Source organism: Aulonocara sp. 'chitande type north' Nkhata Bay, linkage group LG17, assembly GCF_057382095.1.
Source record: "Aulonocara sp. 'chitande type north' Nkhata Bay isolate Kocher_YH1m ecotype deep benthic linkage group LG17, A_spYH_male_GT1.1, whole genome shotgun sequence".
Classification (NCBI taxonomy): domain Eukaryota; kingdom Metazoa; phylum Chordata; class Actinopteri; order Cichliformes; family Cichlidae; genus Aulonocara; species Aulonocara sp. 'chitande type north' Nkhata Bay.
The window spans coordinates 42,487,581-42,505,644 of NC_141360.1; the positions used below are offsets into that span (position 1 = coordinate 42,487,581).

The 18,064-nt window shown below is 42.7% G+C and overlaps 1 protein-coding gene and 1 long non-coding RNA gene across 6 annotated transcripts in view; one reads left to right on the forward strand and one right to left on the reverse strand.

Annotated features, from left to right (window-relative positions):
• tmtc1 (transmembrane O-mannosyltransferase targeting cadherins 1) overlaps positions 1 to 3,168 on the reverse strand; it is an 84,817-nt gene extending 81,649 nt beyond the window's left edge. For all 5 annotated transcript variants that reach the window (XR_015125900.1, XR_015125901.1, XR_015125902.1 and 2 more), the window contains exon 1: positions 2,752 to 3,168. Coding sequence is in view for 2 of the 5 variants with exons in the window: in XM_086270368.1 (XP_086126494.1) it covers positions 2,752 to 3,047 (296 nt within the window). In the remaining 3 variants the exon portion in view is untranslated. The remainder of the gene's footprint in view (positions 1 to 2,751) is intronic.
• A 6,466-nt stretch (positions 3,169 to 9,634) lies between these two features.
• LOC147310695 (uncharacterized) lies at positions 9,635 to 17,122 on the forward strand. The gene is made up of 2 exons (XR_015125882.1): positions 9,635 to 9,992; positions 10,122 to 17,122. It is a non-coding gene; the product is annotated as an uncharacterized LOC147310695 (long non-coding RNA).
• Positions 17,123 to 18,064: the final 942 nt, after the last annotated feature.

An 18,064-nucleotide genomic window follows, 5' to 3' on the forward strand; every position in this document is an offset into this window, starting at 1 on the left:
GGCAGCTGTGATTGAGCAGCAATGTAAATCCAACTATTTTCATGGTTGTTGTGGTCGTGATAATTTTGTGAGGCCACATCGAAAAGGCTCGGATGAGCTTTCCAAAGTTCTACAAGTTGTGCCTCCATCGCTTGTGTCCAGATCACACGCTGCACAGCCGTGCTGCGCCGTCTTTTTCGCTGACATTTGTGTTTGCGCGTGCGCAGTGTGACAAACTGCGGTGACACCCTCACGACCAAGCGATTGATGATCGGGAGCTGGTCGTGAGGTGTTAATCGCGTCTCGTTACCCCACGTATACTACACGACGCACGATGAAGGCCAAAATCGGGCCGATCGCCAAATCGGTCGCACGACTCAAAAATCGGTTCAAAATGGGCCAAAAATCGCACAGTGTGAGCCCAGCATTACACTCACACAGACACACACACCACCACCATCAACTTTGCTAAATTGCTAATGAAAAACATTGATCAGGCAGCTGTGATTGAGCAGCATGTAAATCCCACTATTTTCACGGTTGTTGTGGTCGTGATAATTTTGTGATGCCACATCGAAAAGGCTCGGATGAGCTTTCCAAAGTTCTACAAGTTGTGCCTCCATCGCTTGTGTCCAGATCACACGCTGCACAGCCGTGCTGCTCCATCTTTTACACCAACGTTTACGTGTTTGCGCGCGAGCAGTGTGAGCGGCTGTGATGAGACCCTCACGAGTGATTGATGATCGGGAGCTGGTCGTGAGGTGTTAATCGCTTCTTGTTACCCCACGTATACTACACGATGCACGATGAAGATCACTCAAAAATCGGCTCAAAATGGGCCTAAAACCGCACAGTGTAAGCCCAGCATTATAGCAGCAATGTTTGTTCCCCTCAGAGAAAGGGAAGAATGGGAAAAGGAAAACACCTGGCTGGAAAAAGTTAATATGGGCATGTGCAGTGAATATCAGCGCTATGTGGCCAGAAGTGTGATAATATAATTTATTTTGTGTAATAAACAACTGCAAGGATAGATGATTACAAATAGATGACTAATACATAAAAGTAATACATAGATGAATAATGATGATGAGTTAAGATGCGTAATCATGGGAACAAGCGGGTTTACAAACAGGAGCAGCTGATTAGCATTAGAAAAGCTGAAATAATACCTCAACTGAAGCCAATTGTACTAAATGCACTAAATGTGCACTGTTACAAGAATGTTTTTCTTTCTATTGTTTTCTATTATTTTAAGTTAAGCAGGACAGAGTTCTTTTAAAGAAAGATTTACTTATATTCTCAAAAGTTAAGCATGACAGGCTTCTGTTTAAGAAGGAGACCTGTTTTACTGTGTTAATGTTGTCATTTTGAGCTAAAAATAAATGGCTAAATGATCATTTGTTTCACATGTGTTCATATCACAAAGAATAAACATCTACTTAAATCAAATTCAAGTCAAATGGTTAAAAAAATAATTTCACACACAAAAAAAGAGCTAGAAAATTCACCACACTGGGAAGGGTGAAGACAACTGGGTCGCCCGGCCCTGGCCACAAGGTGTCCCTTATTTATTTTTCAGGGAGTTGGCAACCCTATCTGTAACCGGTCCCGTACCAGCAGACTGAGAGACAGCTTTTTCCATCAGGCCATCAGACTGCTGAACACGTCATAGACACCTCAGCTTCACTACTGGAACTTCAACATTATGCACTCCACACTGTATATAAATGCCACTTGTTTTGCACATATTCAACTCTGTATATTTTATATATTTTATTATTATTATTATTATTATTATTTTATTTTTTTACTATTTAATTTGTAAAAATGTGTATACACACACACACACACACACACACACACGTAGGAAAATATTTAGTATACACATCCAGAAATGCATACACTATTATATATTGTACATATATTTATTAGTTTCAGGTTGGCCATTCTTGTATTTTGCTCGTTTGTGTTGTTGTGTTTGCACATCTCTGTTGCTTGTGGGGCTCGCACACAAGAATTTCACTCGCATGTGCTGTGCCAGTGTGCCTGCACATGTGATGTGACAATAAAAAGTGATTTGATTTGATTTGATTTGAACTAACAAACTGCCTAATGAGGAGGAAACGTGGGGAATGATGGAAACATAGGTGAGCATTTATCTGGAGGCCATTGTGCGGACTGTTTACTCATTATGCTCTTCCTTATCAGACATTCCCACCCTGTTAAGGAAGCCCGACTGGGTACTCCCCACCCTCGCTATTTCCATCCATCGACGACCCGAGCACAACAGACCAGCCCACTCCAAAACCGCTCCAACCACTACTACATCTCCACCCATACAGTACACCTCCAACTACACCACCAGACTTCAAGCACCTAAAAACCTGCGCAACAGGTTCCACAGATGTCTGTGCGATACGTGAAACTTGAATCAAAGTAGTAACGTGGGCTGGACGGCTGGATGTGCTGAGACAAGCTGCTCTGCACGCTCCAACTCTGCATAGAAAGAACTGGAAGCGAGACTCTCGCTGTAACATTCCTCCCGAGAAGACCCTGCCTGGTATCGGCACATAGCCGGGGTTAGCAGCGTTCGGCTATTGCAAAGTTCAGCATTTCGCTACAGCAGCCCGTCCCTACGAGGGACAGCTGGATGACGTCAGCCCGAAACACGCGTTTACATCGCGGAGCTGTCGATCCAGCAGAACGACTAGCACTAAGTGTTGCTGTTCAGAGCTCCAGGTAAGGCGGGAAGGCTGAGTTCCGAGAACTTACTTGAAGGTGAGGATGCACAGCGGTCTGTAAGACTTGTGGCTCGTGTTGTCCGCCATCCTCTTGCCCCAAAAGTCGTCGCTGAAGATGTTTCTGAGGCTGGAGCCAGGTCGGACGTCCGGATTGTTGACGATAGCCCACACATCGTCGTGCACCAACTCCCCGTGGAGAGAGTTGCTATAGCACAGGATACACAGGGCGGCCAGCGCGATGTAGCGACCCGCAGCCCACACCGTCTCCGGACGGACCGTTACCCGCGACTGCTGGCAGAATTTCTTGTCCCGTGCAGACGCTGTCATGTCGGGCCTGGCTTTCCCCGCGGCTCTGGCGGACTGAGAACGGGAGTAGCAGAGAATACGTCCATTCCACCTGGAGTGTAGCGGCTCTGTGTTCTGGGGACAGCAGGGATGGTGGAGATGTACTTTGTTGCCTTTAGGTTCTGTGGGAGAATGTCCTACTAGTAGGCCATTCCTAGTATTAGAAAATGTGAAATCGTCTTTATTGTTTTTATTTCTGTTATATTTACATTACTCTTTTCATAAATAGTTGTTTCATATTTACTATTAACAAACCAAAGAGTAATCTGTTTTGTTTACATACAAAGGTATGCACTTGATTGGTCGTTCTTGACCTTGACAACATCAAAGACAAGTACATCAGTTGCCCCCTTAGAGTCTAGTCTTTTTTGGAGGGGGAGGGGCAAAATCGCTGGCAATATCGTTATTATGTTGTTTGGTTTGTTGTACACCTAGTGTGACTTATATTTTTGAAAACAGAACGTATGACATTGCTGCTAACAAATAAACAGACACGACAAAAGACTGAAATAAGAGGAAGAAAGTAAATGGAAAAAAATTGCCCTATGTAAGAGTCTATTAATAGATGTTATTGGTGGACCAAAGGCCACAGACGAAGCCTCCGTGTACGAGCTTATGTGAAGAACCTGAATGCGACATCAGCACAGATCGCGCCTGCAGACGCATGCGCAGGAGACGATACCTCTCTCGCCTTTTAAAATATCAGCCGCAGATAATTAATGCAGGCGGGGCCAAAACTGCACGAGCCCATCATTGTGAACGCGCTCACGTGAGCTGTCCTCTTGCTCCGTGCCAGCCGGACCCCAAACAGCAGAAGCGGCAGAGTCCTTCTGTACACCTTGCTGCCTCGTCACATCTGAGAAATTATTATTATTGTTAAGGGAGCATATTTTCTGATACACAGACTTTAGTTTCTAACATCTCCTGTTCAATTCTGTGCAGTATTTCTGGGTTGTTGTATTTTTGGAGGGTTGTTATGGAAGCAGACCTTTTTGGTTAATGCTAGCAGAGCTCTCACCAGCTTCAATCATCTGTAAGACATACTGCATTGTTTAATACCGCGGTCAAGTGAGCCCTCACTTACGAAGACACAGTCAAGCTAGCCGCACCGCCAGCCGCACCTAAAATGTTGTTGCACTATTCTTATGCATATTACGGTATGGGTCTTTTGTGTCCTGACACTATTGTACTTCACAATCCACTCCCCCATACGGTAAAAAAAATAAATTTTTCCTGGCCAAAATATATTTCAAATATATGGTAAATATATTTTGTATTTGTGATGCTCCAAAAAAAGATATTTTTGAAATTTAAAATATATTTCTTTCAAACCAAAATACATTTCAAAAGATATTTGCGTTCAAGAAAATACATTTCCAACCTTTCAGTAGAATATATTTCAAAGTATCCCTTATCTAACCTCTTTGGACCTGGCGTCCACATATGTGGACGTCACATTTTGGGTTATTTAGACCAAAATACTCAATTTTGCTCTACAAGGGCCTGATATCCACTTCCGAGGACATTATACTGCTACTGTTCTATCAAAATTTTAAACAAATATCCTCATTTGTGGCTCTTATTTTTCTTAAAAACAAAAATAAGTTAAAAGAAAATCTGGTAATTCTTTTTTTTTTACATTCATCGGGTCCCAATATGCCCAAATATCAAAGAGAAATTAAAAATGCATGTCGTGGAAGAGTTCGGGTCTTAGGAGGTTAAAATGTATTTAGTGCCATAATAATAATAAAAGTAACAACATCTGCATCTAATCACATCTGCAAACACAGTTGGATTCAAACAAAACACAGTCAAAGGTCTAGCAAGAATTAGGTTATTTATTCATTTGCTTACAGTATTTCACATTAGACAATATTAGCATTCACTTGACTTTGAAATTAATGGTCATTGATACAGTACACAAAATACAACTGCTATGTACACTTTAGCTTTTGACAATATATACAATATACTACTTAAAGAAACAGTCCACTTTTTTTGAAAATAGGCTCATTCTCCATCTCCCTCAGAGTTAAAAAGTTGAGTTTGACCATTAAGTCTTTGGTCTTTTTTCTTTTTTACAGATTATACAAAAATCATAAGCACAATGTTCATTTTGTTGAGCAAAATTAAACAGCACTTCAAATTAAGCGAACAATCACTGTTACAACAGTTATTATGCTCATGATTGGCTGTGTGCCACTGATGGCAGGGTTGTTGGGTGTGTAATCAGGCAGCGGAGGCGGCGTCTGGGTTCAACATTTTATTTTAGGCTTTACAGCGGAGCTCCATCTTGTTCTCGCTCTCTACTTTCTTCTTCTCCTCTTTCTCTTACCCAGCCTCATTAGCGACACCCCTGGTCTGACAGGGTAACAGCATGTACTAATTTTCTTCCCTTATTATAGAACCTTGTAAACACAACATCTCCCCCTTTTCTCAAATAATACTCTTTCCCTTGTAGCACAACCTGAAACATTCGACAGCCTTTTACTTTTGAGGGAATTAGTAACTTCAGAATAGTATTATATATATATCCTGATAAAAGAACTGTAATGGCAAAGTAAACGTGCCCCGGATCAACCCTGAATCAAAAGGAACAACCATGTGCCCTCTTCTCAGCTTATCAGAAGTCACAGCTGGAATTAAAGATAACTAATGAAACTCAAATGCACTTTCCCTTCACAGTCATTTCTCACATCTGCATATTTCTCCTTTCTTTTTACCTCTGAACTATTTCATAACAAAGTCTTTTGTCCATCTTGGTGGTTGTCTGTCCCTCTGCAGTGTGGGACGTGTAGCAGTCTGTGCTGAGCTGATGTTTTCTGTCTCTGTATCAGCTCTTTGTGTGTGTTTTGAGTTCTCTGGGACAAGTGAGAGACGTGCTGCATTCCATCTTCTCCCATCGCTGAGGATGAAAGAACTCTCACCCGTCTGCTGCTGTACCTCCAGCGGCTTGGTGTATTGTGGCTCTCCTTTTCCCACATGGAATGGCTTTCGTACTCTCACTGACGCACCCACAGTCACTTTAGTAGGTTTAGCACCTCTCTTTCTGTCTGTATAAAGTGCACTTCTTTTCTGTGTCAATGTCACTTTGGATCTGATGTGGTCATATTGTCCAGCATCCTTTGGTGGTGGCAGAATGTTGAGTTTAGTCCGCATGGCTCTTCCTCTGAGGAGCTGGAAAGGGGACTCACCGGTTGTCGCATGGGGAGTCGCTCGATAACTTTGAAGCAGTTCTGTAACCACAGTTTTCCATGGTCGCTGAGTAGCTTGTGCTGTCTGTATGGAGTCCTTCAGTACTCTATTAAAGCGCTCCACACATCCATTTGCTTGAGGATGATAGACGCTTGTCCTGATGTGTTTTATGCCCCTTTCAGCGAGAAACTCAGCAAAGGCAGCTGAGGTGAACTGCGGACCATTATCAGTTGTAATTTCATAAGGGTTTCCTTCACGGGCGAAAATGGAAGTCAGGAATGCAATCACTGTCGCAGTTGAGGCGTTTGGTGTGAATGCGACTTCAGGCCACTTACTGAAATAGTCAACTAGTGTGATGGCAAACCTGCAGTCATAGGTTCCTTGTTCAAACGGACCAACAATGTCGACAGCAACATGTTGAAACGGACCCTCTGGGAATTTGATGGGTTGTAACGGTGCAGGTGAAACAGCTGCAGTCTTGTCACACGATTGGCAGGTTGTGCATGTGGACAATATTTCGTGGACCAGTTCATCCATGTTTGGCCACCAATATAGATCTCTCAGGCGTTGTTTGGTTCGGACCATGCCTTGATGTCCTTCATGGGCTAGGTGCACTACTTTTCCTCGCAGAGATTTAGGAACAATCAGCCGTGTTCCTCTAAATATCAGCGGTGACTCTGCTGCCAGTTCATGTCGGACCAGGAAGTAGGGTTTGACATCATCTGGTAAGGATTTTCTTACTTTCGGCCAGCCCGAAAGAACGATCTGTCTTAGTTTTGTTAATTCAGGACAGTCTTCACATTCTGCTTTGAAGTCAGCCAGTGGAAGCGCTGTTAGCTGAGGAGAAATTTCAGCAATCTCTGTAATTAAGTCCTGTTCAGAGTCTTCACTTGTGTTTGTGGTATGCAGGGGAACACGGGACATACAGTCAGCTATAACATTTTGGCTTCCTGGACGGTACTCTAAGTCATACTGGAAACACATCAGTCTGGCTGACCAACGTGCTATCCTCATGCCAGCTCTGTTCATCCCCTTAGTACTTAACAGGGTGGTGAGGGCCTGGTGATCAGTTCTCAGAGTAAATCTGCGTCCCCATATGTACGTCCTCCATCTTTCAACGGCCCATACGCAGGCGAGGGCTTCTTTTTCAATTGTTGAATATTTCCTCTCGGCTGGGGACAGGGTGCGGGAGCCAAAAGCAACAGCACGTTCCTCATTGTTTGAGTTGATCTGGGTCAGAACAGCTCCAAGACCATAATCTGACGCATCAGTGGTGATGAACGTTGGCAGATTTGGGTTGAAGATTGCCAGTGCTGGGCTTTTTAGTAGCATTTCCTTCAGTTTGTTGAAGCTTTCATTTGCTGTATCAGTCCATTGAAGTTCAGCCGTCTGGCTTGTCCGAAGTAACTCACGGAGTGGTTCAACCACAGTTGCATAGTTTGCTAGGAATTTGCTGAACCACGAAGTCAAGCCTAAGAAGGAACGAAGAGCAGCCATGTCCTTTGGTGCAGGGGCTTTGGCAATGGCAGTCAGGTGGTCTGGGCTGGGGCTCAGGCCATCCTTGGAAATGACGTGTCCCAAGAACGGAATAGATGTCTGTCCAAATGAACTTTTGTTGAAGTTGATCTGCAGACCGACATCCTTCAGGCGTTGGAGGACAGCCTGTAACCGTTCATCATGCTCTTCTCTGGAATGTCCATACACTATTATGTCATCCAAGTAGTTCTGTACTCCTGTCTGGTCTTTTAGGACTGTTTGCATCATCTTTTGGAAGGCAGAAGGGGCTGAAGCAAGTCCAAATGGAACTCGGGTAAACTGGAAGAGTCCTTCATGGGTTATGAATGCTGTGAGGCTTCGGCTATCAGGGTGAAGAGGTAGTTGGTGATAAGCTGAACTTAAATCAATCTGGCTAAAATGTGTAGCCCCAGCCAGCTGTGCGAACAAATCCTCCATGTGAGGAAGAGGGTAACAGTCCATGATCACACTCTTGTTAGGTTCACGCAGATCCACACAAAGTCTTAAGTCTCCCTTACTTTTTCTTCCAACCACCAGAGGACTCACCCATTCAGCTGCATCCACTGGTTCGATGATGCCTGCTTGGAGTAGACGTTTCAATTCAGCTGACACCTCCTCACGTATGCTGAGTGGTAGACGCCGCAGTTTTTGGCGAACCGGCTGTACTGTCTTGTTCACTCGAACTTTGTGGATAAACCCTTTAACAGCTCCGAGATGATGGGAAGAAGAGGAATCAATGTTATTCACCATGCATGTTTGTTTACTGGCTGGTGCTCCTCTTGCAGGATCCTCTCCTTTGTTGATGACTTTTCCAGCAATGATATCAATGTTAAGTGCTTTAATTAAGTCCAACCCCAGCAACGGTGATCCATCTTTAACTATGAAGAATGATCCTGGCACTTTTCTGTCATTGTTTGCAACCCTCACTGAAGCCTGTAGGCAGCCAATGACAGGCAAGTCACCTTTTGCATAAGTGACAAGCTTAACTTTCGGTTCAGTCAAAGCGCAGGGTGCAAAATGTTCTTTGTAGATGGCTTCTGGGAGGATAGATACTGAAGCTCCTGTATCCACAATTAACTCCAGAACCTGAGAGTTTCCCTGTGGTGTTTCAATGTTCATTTTGCATGTAATCTTATCACATGCTGCAGTCATCAGTTTGTGATCATCGACACATAAAACTGTAAACTCAGGAACAACTACTTCCCTGACCACTGCTACAGCTGATTTACAAACTCTGGCGAAGTGCCCTTTTTTGTTGCATTTATCACATTTTACTGTTGCTGCTGGACAGTTTTTATCATTAGCCAGGTGTTTCTCGGATCCACATCTGAAACAATGACGCTGTTGCTCTTTATCACTTGCCTTTTTGTGCCATTCTTTAGATGTAGGTCCCCGAGCTTGAGCCGGTCGCGCTCCTCTTTTTCCCCGAAGACGTGCGTCCTTCACCTCCACAGCTTGTACTGCCGCAGTCTGGGCCGTGGGCGCAGCAGAGAGGAGTGTAGCATTCTTGACCGCAGCCTCCACCTGACATGCAATAGTAACTGCCTTGTCCAATGTAAGGTCCTCCTCCAGCAGCAATTTTTCTTTAACAACACTGAGATTAGCATTAGCAACAAGTTGATCCCGAATCATTTCACCCTCCATTATTCCAAAACCACATGGCACAGCTAATGCTCTGAGGGCGGCAACATACTGGGTCACCGTTTCATCAGCCCGCTGAACTCGCTGTCTGAATGTGTGCCTGCATGCCACTACATTCACTTTAGGGACAAAGTGGTTTTCAAGCGCAGTCATGGCTTCAGCAAACGTTGTACCTTGATTCGGCAGTGTGTAGAACAGTCGTTGTCCCTCTGGTCCTGAAGAAAATATAATCTGAATCAAACATTATTCAGCTTTAAATATTGTTCAGCTTTAAAGTTACTGTGCAACTGTGTAATAAAAATGTGTGCTCACGACTTTGGCCTTGAGAGCGATAAGAAGCGAAGAGACTAGAACACCCAAGGCCGATTTCCTTTTATGGAGTTGTTTTTCTGCTAATGCAGCACTTTCCTCACAACCCCCTCCTGTAAGTTTTAGAGAATATATACCCATCCTCACAGCAAATATTTGGAATCTCTTGATGTGAGCTGTTTTGAGAGCTTGTCTCTGTCTGAATAAAAGTTCACTGATTCCCCATCTGCAGCAGGTGTCCGGTTGTCTTCATTCTCCGCCAGCCTGGTTAAGTCAATTCCTCCTTAACATCTAAAAGAACCTATTTAATGAAGGAAGACGGGTTCACTTTGTGTTTAATATTATTCTATTGCTGTTGTTGTTTTTTTTATATCCTTCAATTGGCGTCACGAACAGGATCCGCTCCAGGTCAAACTGGAACGGGAGGGAGGACATCGGCCGTGGTCTGAGTGAACGGAGTTTGGACAAAAGCTGTGTACACACAAAAAACAAGGTAAGCAGACCTTTTATTTCTGCTATATTGAACATTATAAAAATACTTAGTGTCCAAACTCCTAGTAATTCATAACCAAAATTGTCTGGCTTACTTAAGGCTTGTTGAGAATCAGACAAGTGAATAAGAGATAAGTGAATAAGAAATAAGTGAATAAGTGAATAAAGATAAGAGTGAACTGAGGTCTGACCACGGTTGCAGCCGACGGGTTTGCTCTCCGGTGTCGGATACATACCTCAGCAGGTCTGGGACCTTGAAAGGGTTTATTAGTAACGCCTTTCTAAACAAATTAAAAGGTTAAAGGCCTTGAGAATATTTTTTAGTAATATTCTCTAAACTACAGAAGGGTTAGGAAGGCCCAGAGGACTTTATTAGAAAAGATCCTCTAAAACTTAAAAAAGAGAAGTACTGGTTGGAGTCCATAGGAGGGGTCCCTTTGATCAATAGGAGAAAACGGATCTCTTCTTAAAACCCCGATGATTTTAGTGTTTTAAATGTTTTGATGTTCTGTTTGATATTGGACACACATAAATACACGCTGAATGCTTGCTGTGGAACACTGGGCAGGACAGTTTGGTTCTCCGTTGTTCACAGATTACACAATTAAAGGAACTAGGTTCCTCTTTTGGTTAAAATAATACACCACACATAGAATTTTTTTACACATTTATTACATACATAAGGAGGGTAATGAGTGACTGCAGGTAATGTATGAAGTGTGAATGAGACGTGTGAACAAGGTGACAACCAACTAGCACCCCTATCAGGAAGCTCTAGGCAAGGTTACCCGCCAGACTCCGGTTTGGTAGAAGCTTGGTAACACCTGAAGGGATATTTCAGTGCTGACTCACCTTTAAAGCAGCGCCCCAGCTGATTAGTGCCTAACAGAGGCAGAAACCCAGCTGGCCCAAATTCTCCTTTAAAAGCAATAAAAGAACACTCCTCCATTGACAGTAAAATGGATGGAGAATTAGATCGAGAAACTAATGATGATGGTTGGGGTCCCGGTGTTATTCTTAGCACATTGGGAGAACAATTAACATGTGTTGAGACAGTCATCAACTCCACACACCAGCCTAAAGAAGCAAAACAGCTGAAAGATGCTTTTAAATTAGTCAAAAAGTTAGGGGTAACCTCTTCTGGCATATGTCTATGCGGGCCCGTGTGTAAATAGAACATAAATTACCGGTGTGTGTAAATAAAGTGTAAAATAGTGGTATAAACTGTCTGTTGAATTTCTCCTGAGTGTTGAAAAAAAGGAAAAACTCTTTTCTGCTCTCTCTGAGAGAGGGGCTGTGTGTGTGAGACAGGAAGTGTGCATGCCCATAGAAGGAAAGAGATGAGGTAAACTCTGTGCAGATAGACCGAAGTAAAAAAAAAAAAAAGGAAAAGGGTCTCTCTCTCTGTCTCTGTGAGAGGAAAAAGGTGGGGGCCGAGTGAGCCCGCGGGGCCGAGCGGGTCCGCGGGAGCGAGCGTGTATGCTGTATGAGGAAGAAGGGAGTGAGAGGGAGCGAGTGAAAAGAGTAATCGAGTATTTGGTGATTTTTTTTGTTATTTCAGAGGCACTGGGTAAGAGTTTTGACTTTAGCTGTGAGAGTTGTGAAAAGAGCAGGTTTTTCTTTTGTTGTAGACTGTGAGTAATCGGTGTTTTTCTGCCTATTGTGCTGCGTGGAAGACACAGAAGTGTAGAAATGTTTGTGGTTTATCTTTGTTTGACGTTTTATACAGACTTGGTTGATTCAGGGTGATTTCTCCCGTTTAAGGGAGGAGTTGCATTGTGGTTATGTTAAAGCTTTGCTGTAGGGGTATGTGTGTGATTTTGTGCTGGCTTCGCATGTTTAAATGGATGCATAGAAGTTTGTCAGTGAGAAATTGTTATGGTGGGGTTTTAAAGTTAGTAAAGAGTCAAACAACGCCCACTGTTTAAAAAAGGCCCAAAACATAATAAAAGACACCTCACATCCTGGCCACTCCCTGTTCGAACTGTTGCCCTAAGGCAGACGGTACAGGGCAATCAGAGCAAGGACTAATAGACTCAAACACAGCTGTTATCCAACTGCAATAACACATCTGAATACTACAAAAATGTCCACCATGCCACTCTTGTGTTAATCTATGCACGGTCTGAAGCATGACGGTGGGAATACTTAGTATTTTAAGTATTCTATCTATTTTATTGATTGAATTTTATTGTTTTTTTATATTTGATATTACTAGGGATGATGCAATGATCGGGGACCATTCTTAATGTCGTCGGTCTCATGACAATGACAATAAAGTTTTTGATTTTGATTCTGATTCTGAAATACACCCTCCTCAAGAGTTCAATGATTTAGGCAGTTATGTTTATACAAATACTAAATGTATGTTTAGTGTCTTCATACAGGTGTTTTTTCTTAACCTGGAGGCCTGAGTACGGCAGCAGAAGACAGGCCAAGCTTTGGCTAAAATTCACGACTGGACACCAGAGTTGTCCTCACCCCTCCCGGTAAAACAAAAAAGAGAGAATGTAGTTTGAGGCGGGTTTTTCTTGCTGAACTGCTCTGGGTGCTGTGTCCCTGAATCTCACCAGTGTTAACCTCTGGCGGAAGACATGGAGAAAAGGAAAAGATGTTCCTGGTAAATCACTGAAACAAATAAAACCACACACAACCAGAGAAAGATATGAGAAGGGTGAGGAACAGACACATGTGCGTGTTAGAGACATGCCTCGTTTGAGAAAAAGTTAAAGTAACCCATATAAAGACGCACCCATACATGCAATGAAGAAACAGCTTACATACATGTGCACGTACATGCAAGGTTAAAGTAGCGACACTTAACATACACCTGTTTTTAAATGATATAGTTTATACATTACTGACAATTAAACGCTTTGGGTTGCAGGACAACAACGTAACGTCAAAAGACAAAGACACTGGTCTGAGGATTAAGTGAGGACACGAAAAATTTAGTGGTTAAAAGGGTCGACTTGGGACATGTTTTTGTTGATTGTTTAAGACAAATGACTACTGAATGATAGGAAATTCCTTTTTAGGTTTCTAAACAGGATCTTAAGAATTTTAACACGTACCTGTGTTGTCCTGTCAACTTGAGGGGTTATGAGTTGATTATATGGTGAAAAGAAAAAAAAAAAAAAAAAAAAACAAAAAGGGGGGAGACGAGATCTCGTTGTTTCTCCCCTCTCGGGATAACACAGCCAACACAGCACAGCCAACACAACATCATTTTCCTGTTCGCCTGTTTTGTTTTGTTTTTGTTTTTTCTGAGAGCCGAAGCTGACCTGGACTCCTACCCTCCCCTCTACCATCGTTGCCCTCTCCGCGACCATCTTTGACCCTTTGACCCCTGAAGGCCACAGCAGCTGGACTCACAACAACAACTTGAGGATGTCAACAGTGCTGCAAAAGAGTGATCTCATGCAGCAGAGACGGAGAGCACTAAACCTAAAGCCCGTTTCACTACACGGGGGAAATTCCCAGGCTGCGTCAGCTGACAGAGCTGTGACGAGACGCGCATTAAGCCCGGAGGAAAAGGGACGGTGAGCAGAAGGATGCTGACCTCTGAGAAGAGCCGAACAGCAGAGCTGCAGAAGGCAGAAGCAAAAGGGTCAAGGTACAAGGAGAAGATGCAGGCAGCTGCAACAACGGATGAAAACAGACCCAAAGAGGAGGGGAGGACCCTAGGCCATGCGTCAGGCCGCTGGTTTACCTAAACTACAGAACAGGAAGGTGATGAACACAAACATATACCAACACACGAACACACACTTCTGCATGCGCCTACTTAGAATGAAGGGAAACACACACATGAACACTTATGCACTTGTTGAGGGAGCAAAAACTGATACATACCCATGCACTAAAATCAAAATGTTGATTTAATTTACTAAGAAGTGACACACAATGCTCCAGCTGCTGCAATGAAGAATGCTTTACTGACAAAGGCTCAATGCTGCACACAACAAAGTCAAATACAGAATTTGCTATAATAATAAGCCCAGAGGGCATTTGTGTGGTCTGGGGAGCAGAGTCCGGAGCGGTTTGGTTATGAAAATGATGCCCGTGCGAGATATCTGGGGCTTAAGGCCTCGACTTAATTGTTTACTCTACACTAAAAAGAAAAGAAAACACTCTGAGCAGTGGTGCAGAGTGAAAACGAGGAATTAACAGTGTGAGTTTTATTTCAGAGCGCCACGTCATTGTGATGGAGATTTAATAAAGGAGGAACACACGGACAAAGAAGAAGAGAAGGGGGGGGCAGCCCTTGAACGCGATTGCCTGAGGCATTAAAGTTCTGTACTAAATTCTGGTTTCCAGTGTGAGAAAAGTCACGCAGTGCCAGTAGTAGAGCTAGGTTGAGTGATGATTCTAAATTACTGTAAGTAAATCATCGTACACCGTTCAAGTTTCATGAAAACGGGGATCTAGACTTTGTTGAACCCTAGGCAATTTGAACAGGTAAAAGTCGAGTGACCAAGTAGCAGTTGAATAAAAGTCATTGAATAAGTGTTGAAATAAACTGGCAGAATTAAGAGAATTAAAACATTTCAAGAGCTCAACTTACTTAATGGTTCAATTTTGTTTCACGAACGCAAAACATATAGGTTTATGAATATGAAAAGGTTGAGGTGGTGTTGATTTGACTCTGTGTAGGTTTAGGTTGGTATTTTTATTGATGGGAAGAATATTCAGTGACAAGTCCTAAGACCCGGGCGTCTGCATTTTGTTTTTGTTATTTTTCATTTTATTTTGTTTTATGTTTACTGATTTTTGTTTGTGAATCTTTTCTTTAAGCAGATCTGCACATCGGAAATTACAAGCATTACACGTCGGCGAGAAAATTGTTGTAAGTGAGTTTCTCCGCATTGAAATGGGTTCTGGAGGAAACACTTGTGGGGACAATTAGAAACGAGAGTCCCTGTTTAAAAAAGGATTCAGCGAGGTAATCCAAACTCAAGTTCTGGTTTCTTTTTGAGATGACGTCATTTTGCTGAGTGTGGAAACTAGATGCGACGACAGGTTTCACTATCAGCAAAGAACGGATGAATGGATGAAAGACTGGGAATAAAAACAAACGGACTGACTGGTAAAAGATGACAAGACTTGACCATGACTCAAGGTTAACCACCTCCACCTAGATAGGATAAAAGGGTGGATGAATTTATGTGGGTTTCTTTTACAGGAGTAGAAGGATGACAAAATATTCGAGGATGAGTGAACCTGTAAATGCCATTTTTGTGTCTTGTGTTGCTTACAGAGGTAACTGCGCAGCGTTACCATTTACATTTTCTTCCCTACAGGGTTACAGTTTTAATGTTTTTCTATTACAGGATTTCTGGGCGGATGTGTGAAGAAACGATGTTTATGGGTTAGGAGTTGGGGATGCTATTACACTGTATTCTGGTGAGAGTGTTGGGGGAGACACACCCTGTCTTGAAAACTGTGATTCTTTTACAGGAAATGTTTTATAGCACCTATGGAATGAGGATGTCTGACTACGGTCAATGTGCTGCTAATGTTTGCTTTGCTTTGGTGAGAGGGGTGCAGTAGAAAACAGACAAGTGACATGACAACAAGTAATAATAACAGATAACAAATTTGGGGACAGTTTGACCTAGAGCCCACTAACTGGCCATTAGGGGCTCTTTCTCTCATTGCCCAAAGGGTGAATAAAGCAAATTGTGGCAATAATAGTGATTTAATGATTGGAGAAACCTGAACATGATACTTGTCTGTTGAGCTGAATCGTTTATTACTCTTATGATTTTCCGGTGGGACTATGAAGATTTTTTGGTACAGATTGCAGGTTGTTGCTCTTTAACTCCTAGAACACGCCCTTGGCGAGGTGAGGGGAACTGGACCGCCTTTCTCTGACCCATCATACTCTATTAGACGACATACAAGCTAAGTAAACATTTCTTGGCCCTTTCCCCCTGAAATGACAGGCAGGCAAAGATGTTGCGTCTTTGTTTGCTTCCTGGCCCTGGGTCTCATTCCCATTGGCATAATCCTGATCTGTGAAGGGCCCCCGACACTTGTGACACATTGAAGTTGAAAAGCTTCGCCCACTTCTGACAGTCCCAATCTGACAAATGTAGCCCCTAGGGTCTTGCCCACCACTTCCTCTCCAGTTTTACCATATTCACTTTTGAATGTCCTTAGCAGTTACCGTTCTGAGTTTATTTTACGGTTGATTTATTCTTTCACATTTTCACGTTTATATCTCTCATTATTATAGTATACTCTGTACTCTCCACATTTTTATCATTACTTATGTTTTTTGATTGCTGAGTTACAGGAACTGTTAATTTTGTGTCACTACCCTGGTTGCACTAACTCGTTGTACCCTTGTGTGCAGGACAGCTGTTACTGCTTTCATCGGGAACCGAGACTGCTTGCAGCCGACCCCTGGGCAGGGTGGTGCCTGGACTCTTTTCTCCTCATCTGCAATGACAGATAAAGACAAATGAAAAGACCCGAGGAGTTTTTAGAGCCAGGCTTCGACACGTCTCTGTGTTCCTTTGAATGTTACTTATTTTTGTGTGTTGACCCATTTAAGATGGGTCAAAAGGGGGATTTGAAGAAAATATAATCTGAATCAAACATTATTCAGCTTTAAATATTGTTCAGCTTTAAAGTTACTGTGCAACTGTGTAATAAAAATGTGTGCTCACGACTTTGGCCTTGAGAGCGATAAGAAGCGAAGAGACTAGAACACCCAAGGCCGATTTCCTTTTATGGAGTTGTTTTTCTGCTAATGCAGCACTTTCCTCACAACCCCCTCCTGTAAGTTTTAGAGAATATATACCCATCCTCACAGCAAATATTTGGAATCTCTTGATGTGAGCTGTTTTGAGAGCTTGTCTCTGTCTGAATAAAAGTTCACTGATTCCCCATCTGCAGCAGGTGTCCGGTTGTCTTCATTCTCCGCCAGCCTGGTTAAGTCAATTCCTCCTTAACATCTAAAAGAACCTATTTAATGAAGGAAGACGGGTTCACTTTGTGTTTAATATTATTCTATTGCTGTTGTTGTTTTTTTTATATCCTTCAGTCCCAAGCAATGTAATAAGACGGCTCGTCGTCTCGCCTCCGGCCATGCATCTCCCGTAGCATTTATCACTAGCATGTAGTTCTCAAAGAATTTGCGCCACGTCATAAACGGTATTGGCGGCTCACCCGCATGTTGCAAAAAGGGCGGTGGGCTCGGCACTGAAGCGCTCATCTTCGTCGCCAATTTGTTGGGTGTGTAATCAGGCAGCGGAGGCGACGTCTGGGTTCAACATTTTATTTTAGGCTTTACAGCGGAGCTCCATCTTGTTCTCGCTCTCTACTTTCTTCTTCTCCTCTTTCTCTTACCCAGCCTCATTAGCGACACCCCTGGTCTGACAGGGTAACAGCATGTACTAATTTTCTTCCCTTATTATAGAACCTTGTAAACACAACAAGGGTATTTTAGATGTCCTGTGGATCATTGATGATGTTCCTTTAATGATGCAATATAATATAGCACTTAATGACTTAATGTAATGTATATCTGACGTTTTGCCATTTAATGTTTAATTATGTATGTTTTTTTTATGAACTGGTTTAAAATCACTTCAGAAAAATACCACATGGCAGAAAATCATGTTTTCTCGTGTTTAACCTTATTTAAGGAATTCACACTGATTAATGCTTCTAAAAATGTAATTGACTTTTAGTTTTTCAGTGTGAATGATCAGACATTTGCATTTGATCTCTGCAGCAAGAATACCTGTCAGATGCCCAAGGCGTTTTGATACTGGTTCAAAATAACTTGGATTTGAGGCACAGAGACTATGCTTTGCTCGTTCATAGAATCTTCC